The sequence below is a fragment of the Phyllobates terribilis genome, unplaced genomic scaffold, assembly GCF_046119375.1.
Source record: "Phyllobates terribilis strain yellow unplaced genomic scaffold, ASM4611937v1 Scaffold_4__5_contigs__length_816908805, whole genome shotgun sequence".
Lineage (NCBI taxonomy): Eukaryota > Metazoa > Chordata > Amphibia > Anura > Dendrobatidae > Phyllobates > Phyllobates terribilis.
In genome coordinates this window covers 148,168,953-148,188,267 of record NW_027362764.1, presented here as the reverse complement: position 1 = coordinate 148,188,267, position 19,315 = coordinate 148,168,953, and the positions used below count along the sequence as shown (strand labels likewise).

Below are 19,315 nucleotides of genomic sequence, written 5' to 3'. Positions count from 1 at the left end.
CAGTCATCTGTCACTAAATTACCAATCAGTATTTATTTGCTCAGATAGTGTGGCTGGAGCACACTATTAGCAATAAAAATTTAGATTTTCTAATGTGGAGCCCTGAATAGAGCAGAATCTCAACACAAAACAATTACAAGCACAGGTGTGGCCTGCTTTATGTAGCATGGTAGTAAAAGAAAAAAAATTAGATTTTTTTAATGTGGAGCCCTGGATAGAGCAGAATCTCAGCACAAAACAATTACAAGCTGAAATGTGGCCTGCTTTATGGAGAACGGTGGTACCAGAAAAAAATTTGAGTTTCAAAGGTGCATGGAGCACAATATCAGCACAATAGCGTTATATGCTGAAATGTGGCTTGATGTCTTTGTCTGGACCACACTATTAGCAAAAATGATTGATCTGCTGGAAAGTCGATTTCACAGCCACACAGGATCCTATCTCTCTAAACTATCTTACTTACAAGCAATCGCCTAACTAACTATCTCACTCTCTCACTATCCAGAAACAACGGCAGGAGCAGCCTCTCTGCTCTGTTACACTGACAAAATGGCACCAAAACAGCATGTCTGCTCTTTATATGGAGAGGGACATGAGTCTTGAGCAGCCAATGACACAAGCTCTTGTGTCTGAACGTTGTGGATGGTTCCTGCTCTCTGATTGGCTACAAGAATCTCCACACATTAAGTTAAGAAAAAAATAATATTTGTTTGTGCCAAATTTGAAATTAAAATTACTGAACGTTTTCCAAACATGTTCACTCATCTTTAGTTATTCACCGCCAGAAAAGGAGAGCAAACATACCCTTAGACCGAAAATCTATTGTTCTAAAAATTGGATAAAATATTTTCTTTTATTCTATGATATTATATCTTTCTCTGTACATACAGTACATACTGTGAATTTCAGAAAATGGAAGACCTATTGGCATAAAATCCCTGCCCAACATAGGATGTACAGATAAAACTAGCACCAGTCGGGTGCAGGTGTGTGGAGTAGGCTCAAAAACTGAGACTACTCCACATATTTCATATTCTGGCTGTATTATACAGCTGATATCCACCTCTAAAGCAGCGCCCAAAACTTGCTCCAATCACTGCTCTTTAAGCTGGGAAGTTGTTGAAGGTCTCAATTGCTACCATCTTGATACTTAGCTTCTGAGGAAACCATCAGTTTCTCTAAATACTGCAATACTAAGATGTTACACTATATAGAACAACTGAATAACACATATACTTTTTCCTCTAATGGATGCCATTTTCTGTCACATAATTTAAACTGAACATAAATAAAAGTTTTATATTTTATGAAAGTGCTGGATCTACAACAAACTTTTGATTGCTTTTACCAATAAAAATGTCAGCTCACTATGCAAAACCAAGTCTTCTTACAGCTGCATTGATAGTTGTGGTTCTATTTTTTTTTTATTCACAAATTTTTAAAACTTTTTTACCACTTAAATAAAAAAAATTACAAGTGAGGTATAATCGATGAAGAACAATTTCTCCATTGAGTAATGTGTTTTAATGAAGGTTAAGCATGTGTTTCTGAGGGGAAATCATTTGATAGGTACCAAGCCAACAAGAATGAATTGATTAGAGACTAATTGAATTTTCCTCAAAATTTACAAATAAATTCAGATTAATCAGAAGTCAATTTTTTTGTGGTTCATTCTTGCTGGTTGCCATTTTTCTGCATTATAGAGTGTCGAAAAAAGGTTTAACAAAAATAAAAATGTTATTCTCATTCTCTTCCCTCCTCCCCCAATCGGATATTCTTTCTTCTGTGTTATTTCTTCTTACTTCTATCTTTTTTCTGGCCAGGTTTTCCATTCACTAGGCCTCAAACTATCATAAGGGGTGCAACACATGTTATAGTGTGCATTGTGCTTCAAGAAGCGATGTGGGGCATAATGAATGCAAAACCCAACCAGAAGGAAGATCGAAGATAGCGGGTAGAAGACAGTAGAGCCATCAGAGGATGGGTCAAAGGACTGATAAGGGGAAAACTGAGGAGAGGTGAGTATAAGATTTTTTTAACCCCTTCTTGGTTGATTAAATTCACATTGAACTTACTCGATGCAAGTTTAATTTTCTCCCTGAATTTACTTAATCTGACTCAATCAAATTTTGGGTGATTTTCTCAATTCTAGCCCCAAGGAATCCTCATGAACTTCAGCAAGAAACAATTCGTTTAGCCAACAAATTTTACGGACACTTTATATTATTATTAGATAATCATTGATTTACTACTATTTTACAAAAAACATTACATATTGCTAATGAAGAGAAAACAAAAAACACAATTTTGTAATCAATTTTTTAATGTTCTGTTTACCCCCACCCATCATCAATTCAGCCATGTACTGGAGTTCAAGTTAAATGTGTATTTTGTTTACAGGTACGATGCCAATTTAATTACTGCAAAAAGTTTTGGAATAAAGAAGACTGCCAGTATAAACATGTCAATTGGATCTTCACAATTCATCGTGTTTGGAATCTTTGCTCTGTCATTTTGGTATGGAGCAAAACTAACTGTGGAGGAGCCTGAAAATTATAGCGTTAGTAATGTGTTAACTGTAAGTACGTGTGCTCTTCTAGATTACTATTAATATTATTTTATTGTCAGTATTATCACAATTTTACTTCAAGGCTATTTTTAATGGTTAGGATGGACCTTTAAAGGAGTTGGTAATTTATTTTAACAAATGTTTTGGGGACTTGATTTTGTTTTATTACTAATTTATAAGTATCACACGTTCTAATCTTTCACTTGTTAGTACAGCCTTGCTCACATACTGCTAGACTTTTCCATCAAACTCTTCCTATTGAAAACAATTTTCCCATGTGAAGTGAAAGATTCCATTTTTTTTTTTATTTTGCCACATGGGCCAATAAAGTCCAGTAATTTATACTATTTTGGAGTGCTGCTTCCATTTTCGTATTTATTGTTCAGGATGGACTATTGCCTGGGAAGGTTCTGTGATAAAACCAAAACATTGCCACATGGGCTAATAAAGTCCACACTTTTTGCCTACTAATGGAGCACTGCGTCTTCTTATCTTTAGACAGACAGACATATAGATAAATAGATAGACAGATAGATTGATTGATAGATTGAAGGGAAATTATGTAGCATAGTGCTATTTTTAAGTGTGATCTCTCAGACTGAAGGTGGAGAAAACAGATCAGAGTTCTAGCAATAGGAGCAGATTTTGCAGCACACGCCTTGGAGATGCAGGCGCTTGATAGTCACATGGTACAAGCTGCTGAACACTCACAGACAGTTAATACACTATAGCTGAGGAATGGTAACTAAATAGGTTAAAGGGAGTAAAAATTATGCTAACTAGTAGTGTTATTTGCATTGATGTGATTAAAATATTGGTCTGCATTACTACAAAAAATGTTTTTTTTTCTTAATTTGTGGCATAACCTTTTTAACACTTTTGCGCCACAGCCTGTTTTTGCCTTCATGACCAGGCCAATTTTTTCAGTTCTGAACACTGTCACTTTATGTCGTAATAGCTCTGGAAAGCTTCAACGGATCCCACTGATTCTGAGATTGTTTTTTCGTGACATACTATCTCAAAAGGGTGCTTCTTCTCAATACTGAGCAAAAGGTCTGAATACTTATTACCATGTGATATTTCAGTTTTTCTTTTTAATAAATTTGCAAAAATTTCTTCATTTCTGTTTTTTTGATAGGGTGCAGAGTGTACTTTAATGAGAAAAAAAAAGAACTTTTTAGAATTTACCAAATGTCTGCAATGAAACAAAGAGTGAAAAATTTAAAGGGGTCTAAATACTTTCCATACCCACTGTATTGTACTTCATGATAGTGGTAAAATTTATTCGATATAACATTTCCCACATGTATACTTTACATCAGCACAATTTTGGAACCAAAATTTTTCTTTGTTAGGAAGTTATAGGGATTAAAAGTTGACCAGTGATTTCTCATTTTTCCAACAAAATTTACAAAACCATTTTTTTAGGGACCACATCTTATTTGAAGTGACTTTGAGGGGCCTTTATGACAGAAAATACCCAAAAGTGACACCATTCTAAAAACCACACCCCTCAAGGTGCTCAAAACCACATTCAAGAAGTTTATTAACCCTTTAGGTGCTTCATGGGAATTTTTGGAATGTGGAAGAAAACAATTAAAATTTAACTTTTTTTCACAAAAATGTTACTTTGAACCCCAATTTTTTTATTTTTGCAAGTGTAACAGGAAAAAATGGACAACAAAACTTGTAGTGCAATTTTTCCTGAGCACGCTGATACCCCATATGTGAGGGAAAACCACTGTTTGGGCGCTCGGCAGGGTTCGGAAGGGAAGGAGTGCCATTTGACTTTTTAAATGTAAAATTTGTTTGAATAATTAGCGGACGCCATGTCACATTTGGGGAGCCCCTGATGTGCCTATACAGTAGAAACCCCCCACAAGTGACACCATTTTGGAAACTAGACCACTTAGGGAACTTATCTAGATGTGTAGTGAGCACCTTGAACCCCCAGGTGCTTCACAGAAGTTTTTTAATATTGAGCCGTAAAAATAACATTTTCACATTTTTCCCACAAAAATGTTTTTCATCCCCTAATTTTGCATTATCATAAGGGTAATATTAGAAATTGCACCATGAAAATTGTTGTGCAACTTCTCCTGAGTTCGCCAATGCCACATATGTGGGGAAAAACCACTGTTTGGGCGCACTGCAGGGTTCGGAAAGGAAGGAGCGCCGTTTGACGTTTTGAATGTAAAATTTGCTTGAATAATTAGGGGACGCCATGTTGCGTTTGGGAAGCCCCTGATATGCCTAACCAGTGGAAACTCCCCCCCCCACAAATGACACCATTTTGGAAACTAGACCCCTCAGGGAACTTATCTAGATGTGTTGTGAGTACCTTGAACCCCCAGGTACCTCACAGAAGTTTATAATATTGAGCCGTAAAAATACAATTTTCACATTTTTCCCACAAAAATGTTTTTTATCCCTCAATTTTGCATTATCATAATGGTAACAGGAGAAATTGCACCATGAAATTTGTTGTACAATTTCTCCTGAGTATGCCGATACCCCATATGTGGTGGAAAACTTACTGAGGGCTTGGAAGAGTAAGGAGCGCTATGTTGGCTGGGATAGGTTGCAGACACCATGTCACATTTGAAGAGTTGGTGACATGCCGAAACAGCAGAAACCCTCACAAGGGACCCCATTTTGTAAACTACACCTCTCAAGGAATTCATCTAGGGAAGTAGTATTTTTTTAATTTTTAAATTTATGCCATTGGGCAGTGAAGAAAAAATAATTATATTTTTACCACAAGATAATTGTTTTAGCCTCAGATTTTACATTTTCACACAGGGCAATGGGTAAAAATGGTGCCGAAATGTGTCACACAATTTCTTCTAAATGTGACTATACCCCATATGTGGCTGTACAGTACCGCTTAACCATACGGCGATACCTGGTAGGGATGGAGCGCCATTTGACTCTTGGAGAACAAATTATTGTAGAACAGTTTGCGGACTCCATATACAGTCATGGCCAAAAGTATTGAGAATGAGACAAATAGTAATTTTTCCAAAGTTTACTGCTTCATTTTTTGTAATGGCAATTTGCATATACTCCTGAATGTCAAAGAGTGATCAGCTTAACAGCAATTACTGTACTTGCAAAGTCAATATTTGCCCAGAAAATGAACTTTAACCCCCAAAACACATTTCAACATAATTGCAGTCCTGCCTTAAAAGGAGCAGCTAACATCGTTTTAGTGATTGATTCATTAACACAGGTGTGGGTGTTGATGAGGACAGGGCTGGCGATCAATCAGTCATGATTAAGTAAGAATGACATCACTGGACACTTTAAAAGGAGGCTGGTTCTTGGTATCATTGTTTCTCTTCAGTTAACCATGGTTATCTCTAAAGAAACACGTGCAGCCATCATTGCACTGCACAAAAATGGCCTAACAGGGAAGAGTATCGCAGCTACAAAGATTGCACCTCAGTCAACAATCTATCGCATCATCAAGAACTTCAAGGAGAGAGCTTCCATTGTGGTCAAAAAGGCTCCAGGGCGCCCAAGAAAGACCAGCAAGCGCCAGGACCGTATCTTAAAACTGTTTCAGCTGCGGGATCGGACAACCAGCAGTGCCAAGCTTGCTCAGGAATGGCAGCAGACTGGTGTGAGTGCTTCTGCACGCACTGTGAGGCGGAGACTCTTTGAGCAAGGGCTGGTTTCAAGGAGGGCAGCAAAGAAGCCACTTCTCTCCAGAAAAAACATCAGGGACCGACTGATATTTTGCAAAAGGTACAGGGAGTGGACTGCTGAGGACTGGGGCAAAGTCATTTCTCTGATGAATCCCCTTTTCGATTGTTTGGGACATCTGGAAAACAGCTTATTCGGAGAAGAAGAGGTGAGCGCTACCACCAGTCGTGTCTCATGCCAACTGTAAAGCATCCTGAAACCATTCATGTGTGGGGTTGCTTCTCAGCCAAGGGAATCGGCTCACTCACAGTCTTGCCTAAAAACACAGCCATGAATAAAGAATGGTACCAGAATGTCCTCCAAGAGCAACTTATCCCAACCGTCCAAGAGCAGTTTGGCGCCCAACAATGCCTTTTCCAGCATGATGGAGCACCTTGCCATAAAGCAAAGGTGATAACTAAATGGCTCATGGAACAAAACATTGAGATTTTGGGTCCATGGCCTGGAAACTCCCCAGATCTTAATCCCATTGAGAACTTGTGGTCAATCATCAAGAGACGGGTGGACAAACAAAAACCAACAAATTCTGGCAAAATGCAAGCATTGATTATGCAAGAATGGACTGCTATCAGTCAGGATTTGGTCCAAAAGTTTATTGAGAGCATGCCAGGGAGAATTACAGAGGTCTTGAAGAAGAAGGGGCAACACTGCAAATATTGACTTGCTGCATTAACTCATTCTAACTGTCAATATAACCTATTGGTACTCATAATATGATTGCAATTATATTTCTGTATGTGATATAAACATCAGACAAACACTAATAAAAACCAGAGGCCAGCAGATCATGTGAAAATATAATTTTGGTGTCATTCTCAAAACTTTTGGCCATGACTGCACACAGCCCCTAAGTGCTAGAAGAGCAGAATCCCCCCTCAAGTGGCCCCACTTTGGAAATTATACCCCTTTGGGAATTTACCTACAGGTGTAGTGACGATTTTGACTTCATAGGTCTTTTCCAGAAACAAGCAGCAGTGGATGTTGCTGAGTGAAAATTTCAAACTGCCATTGAAGTGACCATTACACTGTAGTGACCAGTACGTTGTGCACGGCTCATGCTTCTGGAGACATGCACCTGTAAATTAGGCAACCTCTCATTGCTACAGGAATGCCAAACATGTGGACCCTAAATGAAGTTTAGGCACATTGTGGGGCTCAGAAAGGAGGGAGGCATTTGGATTTGGGAGCACAAAATTTTCTGAATCTTTTTGGGGGGCAAGGGCAATTTCGCTTTTCCAGAGCCTTTGTGCTACCAGTAACTTGGAAGTCCCTTATATTTTTAACAGATGATGGACCTGAGTGGGGACTTGCTTTTTTTGAGGATTGAGTTGAAGCTGTTATTGGAAACATTTTACATAACGTTTATCTGGCGCTCTAGGCTGAGCACTTACATCTAAATCTCCAAGTGATGTAATTCAGATGAAACCCCCGTGGGATCTATTCACTATAATGAGGCAGCAGAGTTACTCTGGACTCCGTCTGGCCTCTGTTCAGCGGTGTCCTTTTTTTCAGAAGTGCACAAAACTGTGGCCAACCGCACTTTTATGCATGCTTAAAAAAAACTGAGACCATGGGATCACATGCTAGACCGCATCCACAATGCCTCCAACTGCCTCATTACAGGGAGACTTCCGCCGGGGGGTTCTGTCTGAATTATGTATTTCAGAGATTTACACTGAAACCCCGGTGTAAGCGCTCATCGCAGGATAAATGTAAGCCGCGCCTTACTGCGATCTTTGGGAGACATAGTAACATAATAAACAAAGCAGCAGGTGAAGAATTGGTTTTATTTATTTTTTACGCCGTTCCTTGTGCGGTATAAGTGATTAGACGACTTTATTCTTCGGGTAGGTGCGATTACAGTGATGCCAGATTCATATCGGGTTTTTATGATTGACAGCTGTCATACACTAAAACACCCTTTTTTTTGCAAAATATAGTTTTTGCATCGCCATATTTTGAGATCTATAATTTTCCATATTTCGGCCGACAGAGTCAAGTAAGGGCTTGTTTTTTGTGGGAAGAGTTGACGTTTTTATTGGTACCATTTTTGGGTACGTGACATTTTTTCATCGCTTTCTATTCCGTTTTTTGGGAGGTAAAATGAACAAAAACCTGCAATTCAGGATTTGTTTTTGAGGTTTTTTTTAATGCCATTCCGCGTGTGGTAAAAGTGATAAGGCAGCTTTATTCTTCGGGTCAGTATGTTTACAGCGGTACCACATTTATTTAGTTTTTTTATGTTTTGGTGCTTTTACGCAATAAAACTATTTTATAGAAAAAATATTTTTTTTTGCTTCGCTTTATTCTGAGAGCTATAACTTTTTTAAGTTTTGGCTGATGGAGCTGTATGGCGGCTTTTTATTTGCACATTTTGCCCAGGACAAGATGATGTTTTCAGCGGTACCATTTTTTTTTTCATTTGGCTTTTTGATCGCATTTTATTCCACTTTTTGTTTGGCGATAAGATGAAAAAGCATAGCTTTTTGCTCCATTTTTTATTTATTATTTTTACGGTGTGCACGGAAGGGGTTAATTAGTGTGACAGTTTTATAGATCGGGTTGTTCTGGATGTGGCAATACCAAATATGTGTACTTTTTTTGTTTTTGCATAAATATACTGATTTATTGGTTTAATATTTTTTTTATTTATTTTTTTTATTTTGTGATTTTTTTTAACAGTTTGAAAACATTTTTAGACTTTTTTTTACATTTTTACTTATTCCCTGTATGGGACTTAAATTTTTATTTTTCTGATCACTAGTCTCATGCAATGCAATAGACATGTATCTATAAGCTATCACTGGGGCCATGGATTGAGGCATCTAGAAGATAGAAAAGGGTTAACATCATTGAGACTTGATCCAATCATGATGTCCCTTGTCAAAGCTGTCGCTCTGCACCACACCCGCAGCATTTGCAGGACCCTGGGGTTCCTGAGCGCTGCGGGACCACCGACCGTTTATAAACGTCCGCACTGCACAGAGCCCAGGCAGCGCGGACGTTTATATACAGTGGGCGGTCGGGAAGCGGTTAAAACCTAATCAAACAAGTGCTACACCAGATACTCATTGTGTGCACGTGGCCTTATAGACAATGTACGATAGCTGTGAATATACTACAACCCCTGGCATAAATTATGGAATCACCAGGCTCTGAGGATGTTCATTCAGTTGTTTAATGTTGTTGAAAAAAAGCAGATCACATACATGGCACAAAACTGAAGTAATTTCAAATGGCAACTTTATGGCTTTAAGAAACGCTAAAAGAAATCAAGAAAAAAAATGTGGTACTCAGTAAGGGTAATTTTTTTCAGACCAAGCAGAGGGAAAAAATTATGGAATCACTCAATTCTGAGGAAAAAATTATGGAATCATGAAAAACCCACACACAAAAGAACACTCCAATGCATCACTAGTACTTTGTTGCACCACCTCTGGCTTTAATAACAGCTTGCAGTCTCTGAGGCATGGACTTAATGAGTGACAAACAGTACTCTTCATGAATCTGGCTCCAACTTTCTCTGATTGCTGTTACCAGATCAGCTTTGCAGGTTGTAGCCTTGTCATGGACCATTTTCTTCAACTTCCACCAAAGATTTTCAATTGGATTGAGATCCAGACTATTTGCAGGCCATGACATTGACCTTATGTGTCTTCTTTCAAGGAATGTTTTCACCATTTTTGCTCTATGGCAGGATGCATTATCATCTTGAAAAATTATGTCATCATTCCTAGACATCCTTTCAATTGATGGGATAAGAAAACTGTCTAAAATATCAATGTAAACTTGGGCATTTATTGAAGATGTAATGACAGCCATCTCCCCAATGCCTTTACCTGACATGCAGCCCAATATTATCAATGACTGTGGAAATTTGCATGTTCTCTTCATGCAGTAATCTTTATAAATCTCATTGGAAGGGCACCAAACAAAAGTTCCAGCATCATCACCTTGCCCAAAGCAGATTCGCGATTCATCACTGAATATGACTTTCATCCAATTATCCACAGTCCACTAATGCTTTTCCGTAGCTCATTGTAACCTTGTTTTTTTCTGTTTAGGTGTTAATGATGGCTTTTTTTAAGCTTTTCTGTATGTAAATCCAATTTCCTTTAGGCGGTTTCTCACAGTTCGTTCACAGACATTGACTCCAGTTTCCTCCCATTTGTTCCTCATTTGTTTTGTTGTGCATTTCCTGTTTTGGAGACATATTGCTTTAAGTTTCCGGTCTTGACGCTTTGATGTCTTCTTTGGTCTACCAGTATGTTTGCCTTTAACAACCTTCCCATGTTGTTTGTATTTGGACCAGATTTTAGACACAGCTGACTGTGAACAACCAACATCTTTTGCAACATTGCGTGATGATTTACCTTCTTTTAAGAGTTTGATAATCCTCTCCTTTGTTTCAATTGACATCTCTCGTGTTGGAGCCATGATTCATGTCAGTCCACTTGGTGCAACAGCTCTCCAAGGTGTGATCACTCCTTTTTAGATGCAGACTAACAAGCAGATCTAATTTGATGCAGGTGTTAGTTTTGGAAATGAAAATTTACAGGGTAATTCCATAATTTTTTCCTCAGAATTGAGTGATTCCATATTTTTTTCCCTCTGCTTGGTCTGAAAAAAATTACCCTTACTGAGTACCACATTTTTTTTCTTGATTTCTTTTAGTGCTTCTTAAAGCCATAAAGTTGCCATTTGAAATAACTTTAGTTTTGTGCCATGTCTGTGATCTGCTTTTTTTCAACAACATTAAACAACTGAATGAACATCCTCCGAGCCCAGTGATTCTATAATTTTTGCCAGGGGTTGTATAAGTCCACATGCACACCTTGAGTATTTGGTGAGTTTTTTACCTCAGTATTTGTAAGCCAAAACCAGGAGTGTAACAATCAGAGGAAAAGTATAATAGAAACACGTCACCACTTCTGCATTTATAACCCACTTCTGGTTTTGGTTTACAAACACTGAGGTAAAAAACTCACCAAATACGCAACATGTGCACAAGGCTTTAAATAGAATTATTGACGAATATCTGTTTTTAACCAGGGTTGCATTTGAGTAAATTGTGGGATAAAAAAATAGTTTTTTGCTGTATTGTTTTGTAATAGTACAAAAATGGAAGAATTTATTTAATGCATACATGTCAAACTCTGGCCCGTAGGGTAGTTTTATTTGGCCCGCGACACCTGAACCACCACCCCTATGTGGGGCACATTATTTTGTATGGAGGAGTATGTGATGCCCATAATATTGTATGGAAGATTATGTTGGGCCCATTATTCTGTATGGAGGACTATGTGGGGCCTGTTATTCTGTACGGAGGACTTTGTGTGGCCCATTATACTGTATGCTGGTTGACCCGCGACTTTGTCCAAGTTTTTCATTTTGGTCCTCTGTGTATTTGAGTTTGACATCTCTGATTTAATGTAACTAAAGATGAAAAGATGCAACAAGACCAATGGGTGGCCAAATCCACTGATTTTATCTGGACTAGCCAATCATCTGAGCTGTATTTGTTGCTTATTTGTTTGGCCTATGTCAGGGAAAATAGAATCAGGCAAATTGAATTTCAATATGGTAAAGATAGATAGTTTTTAATATCAAAACTGACAACTATTTAATGTGTATGGTCATCATAATTTCCATTTATCTTTACTTACTTTTCTGCATCTTTTAGCATATCTATAGACACTAGACAGCTATGACAAATATTAATTACATAGATTTGATATTTATTGCTGTTAACATTATGCAATTTTTGTTTTGAAGGTCTATTTTTCAATTTTTCTTGCTGCACTCACTTTGGGGTTGGCATTACCAAGCATGGAAAGTATAAACTTTGCAAGAGGAGCAGCCTTTGAGATATACAAAATTATAAACAAGGTAATAAATGTCATTAAAAGGATGCATGACATGTTAATTATAGTGATATAAATATTTGGAAGGTAATAGACATAGCTTTCTACAAATCAGTAATACAAGTAATGATAAAAAAAACCTTTTTCTTCACTTATAGTTTGTATAGTTCTTCTAGTCGTCGTCCCCTTGAAAAATCTGTGTTTCTGAATTCACCAATAATACACAGGAGACAGAAAAGTGTTATTGTTTTTTTCCAACTGCAGTGAGAGATCAGGTTACAGTCACTGACCATTGACTTCTTTGAAATCTGTATGGGGGGGTAAACCTTACTAACCTTCTGGTGTGTTACATTACTCTTTATCTGTTCTCCATGGGTATGATTTGTTTCCTTCTTGCTTGTGTTGTGTTTGACAGGTTCTGCAAACAGAGCCACCACCAAACACTTAGAACAGTCCTGGTTGCCATGGATTGCAGCTACATAGACATATGCTCGTCTACCACAGGTCCATTTAGCAGAGTTATATATATACTCATTACTCAGGATACATCCTCTGTTTGGCCATCCTTGGAGTACATCCACATGGGATGGAAATGTTGCAGATTTTGCACATAAAATATCTGCAGTATATTCCAGGGCCATATCTTATCCATATACTGCAGAATTTTTCAGCATGAAAGTTGAGCTGTGGTGAGAATTTTTAAGTATGCAGCATGCAAATTTATGGCCAACGTAGAGAGGTGAATTCCTTGGTGAACTTTGTTAGAATCCAACTGTTTTATGTATGGATTTTATACTGAATTTGACACATATTTGCTGTAAAATCTACATGCAGATTTGCAGAAGTTTTTCCACAGTTTGAGGGCCTTATTGTATGTCTGATGATCCCTGGTTCCATGGAAACAAAGGTGGTTGCTATAACCACAATACCAAGACATATGCAAATAATGATGTATATTATACTTTCTAAGCAAAATTTGTCAAGGCATGGAGCTCTACTTTAACCCCTTTACCCCCCAGGGTGGTTTGCACGTTAATGACCAGGCCAATTCCTTCAATTCTGACCACTGTCACTTAATGAGGTAATTACTCTGGAACGCTTCAACGGATCCCCCTGATTCTGAAATGTTTTTTTCGTGACATATTGTACTTCATGATTGTGGTAAAATTTCTTCAATATCACTTGCGTTTATTTGTGAAAAAAACAGAAATTTGTCGAAAATTTTGAAAATGTCTCAATTTTCAAACTTTGAATTTCCATGCTCTTAAATCAGAGAGATATGTCACACAAGATAGTTAATAAATAACATTTCCCACATGTCTACTTTACATCGGCACAATTTTGGAACCAAAATAGTTTTTTTTGTTAGGAAGTTATAAGGGTTAAAAGTTGAACAGCGATTTCTAATTTTTCCAACAAAATTTGCAAAACCATTTTTTTAGGGACCACATCACATTTGAAGCGACTTTGAGGGGCCTTTATGACAGAAAATACCCAAAAGTGACACCTTTCTAAAAACTGCACCCCAAGGTGCTCAAAACCACATTCAAGAAGTTTATTAACCCTTCAGGTGCTTCACAGGAATTTTTGGAACGTGAAAGAAAAAAATGAACATTTAAATTGTTTTACAAAAATTTAACTTTAGACCCCAATTTTTTTATTTTTGCAAGGGTAACAGGAAAAAATGGACCCCAAGATTGTTGTGTAATTCCTCCTGAGCATACCAATACCCCATATGTAGGGGAAAATCACTGTTTGGCTGCAGAGCAGGGTTCAAGGGAAGGAGTAACATTTGAATTTTTAAATGTAAAATTTGCTTGAATAATTAGCGGATGCCATGTTGCATTTGGAGAGCCTCTGATTTGCCTAACCAGTGGAAACCCCCCACAAGTGACACCATTTTGGAAACTAGACCCCTCAAGGAACTTACCTAGATGTGTGGTGAGCACCTTGAACCCCCAGGTGCTTCACAGACGTTTATAACATTGAGCTGTAAAAATTAAATTTTCACATTTTTCCCACAAAAATGCTTTTCAGCCCCCAATTTTGCATTTTCCAGCTGAAGCCAACGATCTCCTGCAATAAAAGTAAAATAATAAACCAACCTCATCCTTACCTTTCCATGGTTCCCACGACGGCTCCAGCTCTGCTACATTGAGATGGCAGGCTGGATCGCTGCAGAACGCTGCCATCCAGCTTGCCATGCTGCAGAGACAGTGCGCAAGGCTCAAGTGTCTTGCAGTGACGGCATCCAGATGAACTCGGCTCACCTTATGCATGTCACTGACAGCGTGGGAGAATTCTCCTGTTCAAGCGGTGACATCATTTGCCGGCACCGCATGCGCAGTAGAATTCTCCCATGCTGTCAGTGACGTGCATAAGGTGAGCCGAGTTCATCTTGATGCCGTCACAGGCAGACACTGAGGAGTGCAAGGCTCCTCAGTGTCTCTGCGGCATGGCAAGCTATTATTCCACTGCCACCGCTACAGGGCAGTGGGAAGAGCGAGGCTAAGTGCCTATGGATGCACCATTTCTGGGGCGGCTGAGGGCTGGTGTTTCTAACCTGGGAGGGGGCCAATATTCATGGCACCCTTCCTGGGCTATTAATATCAGCCCCTAGCTGTCTGCCTAGCCTTTGCTAGCTATTAAAATAGGGGGACCCCACATCATTTTTTTTCGTTGGTCCCCCATTTTAATAGCCAGTAAAGGCTAGATATTCAGCTGGGGGCTGATATTAGTAGCCTGGGAAGCTCCGTGGGTATTACCCCCTTCCCAGGCTTCAAACATCTGCCCCAGTCATCTGCTTAACCTCCGCTAGAGACTAAAATTACAGGGAACCCCACGCCAATTTTTTTTTAAATAAATCCTTTATTTTAACACTAAATGACAAGTACAGTAACCAACACTGTCACTGTTCTCATTATATATATGACTGACATGTTTCTATCTATCTAATCTATGTGTGATGCTCTATTCTTTCTGCTCTAAATTGTCGAGTACTGATGTCTGCCACTGCTGAATTGCCGGCTTTTTTAAAGAGACAGGTGCATGAAAATCGGAGGGCACTAGTGTGTTCCGAGTGTCCTGCTATGTTTTTCATGCACCCTCCTATATACCCTGCCTGCCTGCCTATATATTCTGCCTGCCTGACATGCTTCATTGAGCACTGCTCGCATAGATTTGGGCAATTTTTGACCTTCTGTAGACCGCCGGGGGGGGGACCGCCAGAAAAATGCTCTAGTTTCCCATAGACTTACAGTACATTGGGCTCGTTGCTTAGGTCAAGCACCCGAGTATCACGGTGTGCTCGGCCCGAGCTTTGAGCACCCGAGCATTTTAGTGCCCGCTCATCAATAGACTTTATTATTCTGGTCGGTGCTACTACAGCGATACCAGATTTATAGCGGGTTTTTATTATTGACAGCTTTCACACACTAAAAGTTGTTTTTTTTGCAAAGACTAGTTTTTGCATCGCCATATTTTGAGAGCTATAATTTTTCCATATTTCGGCCGATAGAGTCATGTAATGGCTTGTTTTTTGCGAGATAAGTTGACGTTTTTATTGGTATCATTTTCAGGCACGTGACATTTTTTGATCGCTTTCTATTCCGATTTTTTGGGAGGCAGAATAAACAAAAACCAACAATTCAGGAATTGTTTTTTTTTTTTTTTTTTTTATGCCATTCTGCGTATGGTAAAATTGATAAGGCAGCTTTATTCTTCGGGTCAGTACATTTACACCGGTACCACATATAGTTTTTCTATGTTTTGGTGCTTTTACAGACTAAAAGCTATTTTATAGAAAAAATAATATTTTTTGCATTGCTTTATTCTGAGACCTGTAACTTTTTTATTTTTCTGCTGATGGAGCTGTATGGCGCTTATTTTTTGCAGGACAAGATGACGTTTTCAGCGGTACCATTTTTATTTATATTTGTCTTTTTGATCGCGTTTTAATCCATTTGTTGTTTGGCGGTGTGATAAAGCATTGTTTTTTGCTTCATTTTTTATTTATTTTTTTTACTTTGGTCACTAAAGGGGTTAACTAGTGGGACAGTTTTACAGGTCAGGTCGTTCTGGACCTGACTATACCAAATATGTGTACTTTTATTGTTTTTTTTTTATATAATAATATTTATTGATGGGTACATTATATTTTTATTTTTGTGGGATTATTTTTTTTTATATTTTATAAAAAAAAATTTTTTTCATTTTCTAACACTTTTTTTACTTTTATACTTTGCTCCACTGTGTAACTTTCACTTTTTTTACTCTGATCGCCTGTATAGCCCAGGGATGGAGCCCCATCCCTGTGCTATACAGGATGTCAGCGCTGCAGAAACAGAACATACTTTGATCGTGCACTGCGCATGATCAAAGTATCTTCCGGCTGTCTGGTGACCCGGATGTTGTCATGACGACATCCAGGTCACCATGACAACCACGAGACCCGGCCTCTGACAGCTCGGGACGCCGGGGAAGAGGTGAGTACCGGCGCTTAACTTCGAAGTCGATCACAGCATTCCGCGGGGTGCGGGACAGCTTCCAGCACTTCCAGCGTTTCTGCCTGTGTGCGGGCGCAATTGCCTGGGTGTATTAATAGGTACATGACTCTTAAACCCAGGACGCAGGTACATATTAGTACGCCCTGGGCTTTAAAGAGGTTAAAGTGTAAATACTACAATTACTGAAATAAATTCTATTTGCTCTTTAGTAGGGAAGGGATGAGAGAACCCGTGGATATTTCAGTTCAATGAGCATACAGTAAAAAGTTTTGTTCGGGTCCATACTTGACCTCGAACTTGACCCTGGACCCGAACCCAATACAAGTCAATGGGGACCTGAACTTCGGTGCTATAAAATGGTTATAGTCAGGGCTTGGGGGCTGCAAAAGTTAGCTAAAGCTAGAATTGCCCTGCAGACAAATATGGACAGGGAAATTATTTTAAATAACACAGAATAAAAAAAAAGAAAAAATAATAATTTTGAACCAGAAGGAGGAGGTCCAAGTGGAGAAGGTGGACGTGGTGGTTCTGGGGAAGAGACAGGGGAGGAGGTATCCAACAATGGTTTAGTGTGTTTAATTTTTTTTGCTAGGGAACTGATTTAAAACAGCATAGATTAAAAAAAATAACAATCTAGAACAGGGAGGCGGAGGTCCAAATAGAGGAGGAGGTTGAGATGGAGGTGTAAGGGGAAGAGGCGTACGAGAAAGAGGTAGCCAACACTGGTTTTGTTGTTTTTTTTAATCTGCTGGGCACTGTCTGTCTGTATACAGGCCATGTAATACTTTTAAAGCAATGAGAGCATCAAATAGGGGACATGGCCATGTTGCTGCTGGTGCTGGTGTAGCTGCTGCAGGGAGAAAGAGAATGTGGTTGATCTGTGCCTGCTACCAGGGATGTGGGGTCGTAGTCGTGGAGTCGGTGGCCTTTTTGGTGGAGTCAGAGTTAGTATAAAGTGGACCGACCCCCACTCCTAAAATATACAGTATAATAAATTGGGTTTAGTAGCTCAATGCAGTATGTGTTGTACATTTTTTATTAAGAATTTGGGAAAGTTATGAAATGTACTATAAATGTCAGCTCTATTCCTAATCTAAGGATGTAGGCTTTTAGTTGAGATGAATCTGTTTTGCACTTTATGTACATGCTCAGTAGCGAGTCAGTGCTGTGGAGTCAGAGTTGTTGATTCGCTATTATTATTATTATTATTTATTATTATAGCGCCATTTATCCCATGGCGCTTTACATGTGAAAAAGGGGTATAATACAAGAACAATTACAATAACAATAATCTTGAACACAATGTGACAGCGACTGGTACAGGAGGAGCGAGGACCCTGCCCGCGAGGGCTCACAATCTATGAGGGATGGGTGAGGATACAGTAGGTGAGGGTAGAGCTGGTCGTGCAGCGGTATGGTGGAGCGGTGGTTACTGCAGGTTGTAGGCTTGTCGGAAGAGGTGGGTCTTCAGGTTCCTTTTGAAGGTTTCCACGGTAGGCGAGAGTCTGATACGTTGGGGTAGAGAGTAGAGATGAGCGTTGTTCTACTCGAACTGTTCGCCAATCTCAAATTCGAGCTGTTTTGGGCGGTGTTCGAGCCGTTCGGCGAACACGAACAATTTGAGAAAAATTCGGCTGTTCGAGGTTATGTTCGATAACTGTTCGTGCACCAAAATCATAACTGGATTTTTTCTCAGTAATGATGAAAATTAATGTTAATACGCAGTTTGAGTGTACAGCGGGGTGGGGGGAGGGGCAGGGGATGGATCTCTGCAGGAACAATGAAGATCTCCATTTTTTTTTCTCTTTCCCGCATTTACAGTGGGGAGGTGCAATCTGTCAGCCTATCAGCAGCACACACACGGAGCGAAGTGCTTTTTTTCACACAAGCAAGGGCATGTGTCATTGGCAGTGTATGTCACATGTCCTTGCCCTATAAGACCAAGCCATTTTCCCCGTCGCCACCATTTTCTCACTGCTGCAGCTGCGTGTTAGACGGCACCGCTGTTGCTGTGTGCGCTATACCTTGTTAATTTCAAGCCAATTTTCGCACAAATATACAGATAGCTTGGGAGTAGGGAATAGTTGTGATTGCAGTCCTTTTAAGGACTAGGTTACAGCATTTCCTACGACTTTTATCAGGCAGGTCTGTGCTCTTAAATAGATAGGTTGTGGGAGTAAAGACTAATTGTAATTGGAGTCCTTTTCAGGACTAGGTTACATCAGTTCCTATCAGTTTTTGCCAGGCAGGTCTGTGCCAGTGCTGTGCAAGTTTTTTTCACAGCATTTGGCTGAATCTAGCAAAGCTAATCCTTTTTGGCCTATTGCAGAGTGTGTTAGTCAGTGGAGTAGCCTATCTGTGTTGCAAGATATACCACCTGTATATAGAATACCAATTTTTTTACTGCACCTAGTGAAGTAAAATATTTTGGGCATAGCATCATTCTATTAGTCCATCTATACTGACCTCCATCAGGTTGCAAACTGAATCTAATTTTTTTCTGCATCTAGCTCTGAAAAAATATTTGGCTTCTAGTTGTGTGTGGGTCTTGTTCTATTAATCCATCTATACTGACCTCCATCAGGTTGCAAACTGAATCTAATTTTTTTCTGCATCTAGCTCTGAAAAAATATTTGGCTTCTAGCTGTGTGTGGGTCTTGTTCTATTAA

At 39.1% G+C, this 19,315-nt stretch overlaps 1 protein-coding gene across 4 annotated transcripts in view; it reads left to right on the top strand.

Moving 5' to 3' along the window:
* The window catches only part of LOC141265130 (ATP-dependent translocase ABCB1-like), a 1,603,396-nt gene that overhangs the window by 647,518 nt on the left and 936,563 nt on the right, over window positions 1-19,315 (top strand). For all 4 annotated transcript variants that reach the window (XM_073677832.1, XM_073677833.1, XM_073677831.1 and 1 more), the window contains exons 10-11: window positions 2,401-2,578; window positions 12,053-12,166. In XM_073677832.1, coding sequence (XP_073533933.1) covers window positions 2,401-2,578; window positions 12,053-12,166 — 292 coding nt within the window. The remainder of the gene's footprint in view (window positions 1-2,400; window positions 2,579-12,052; window positions 12,167-19,315) is intronic.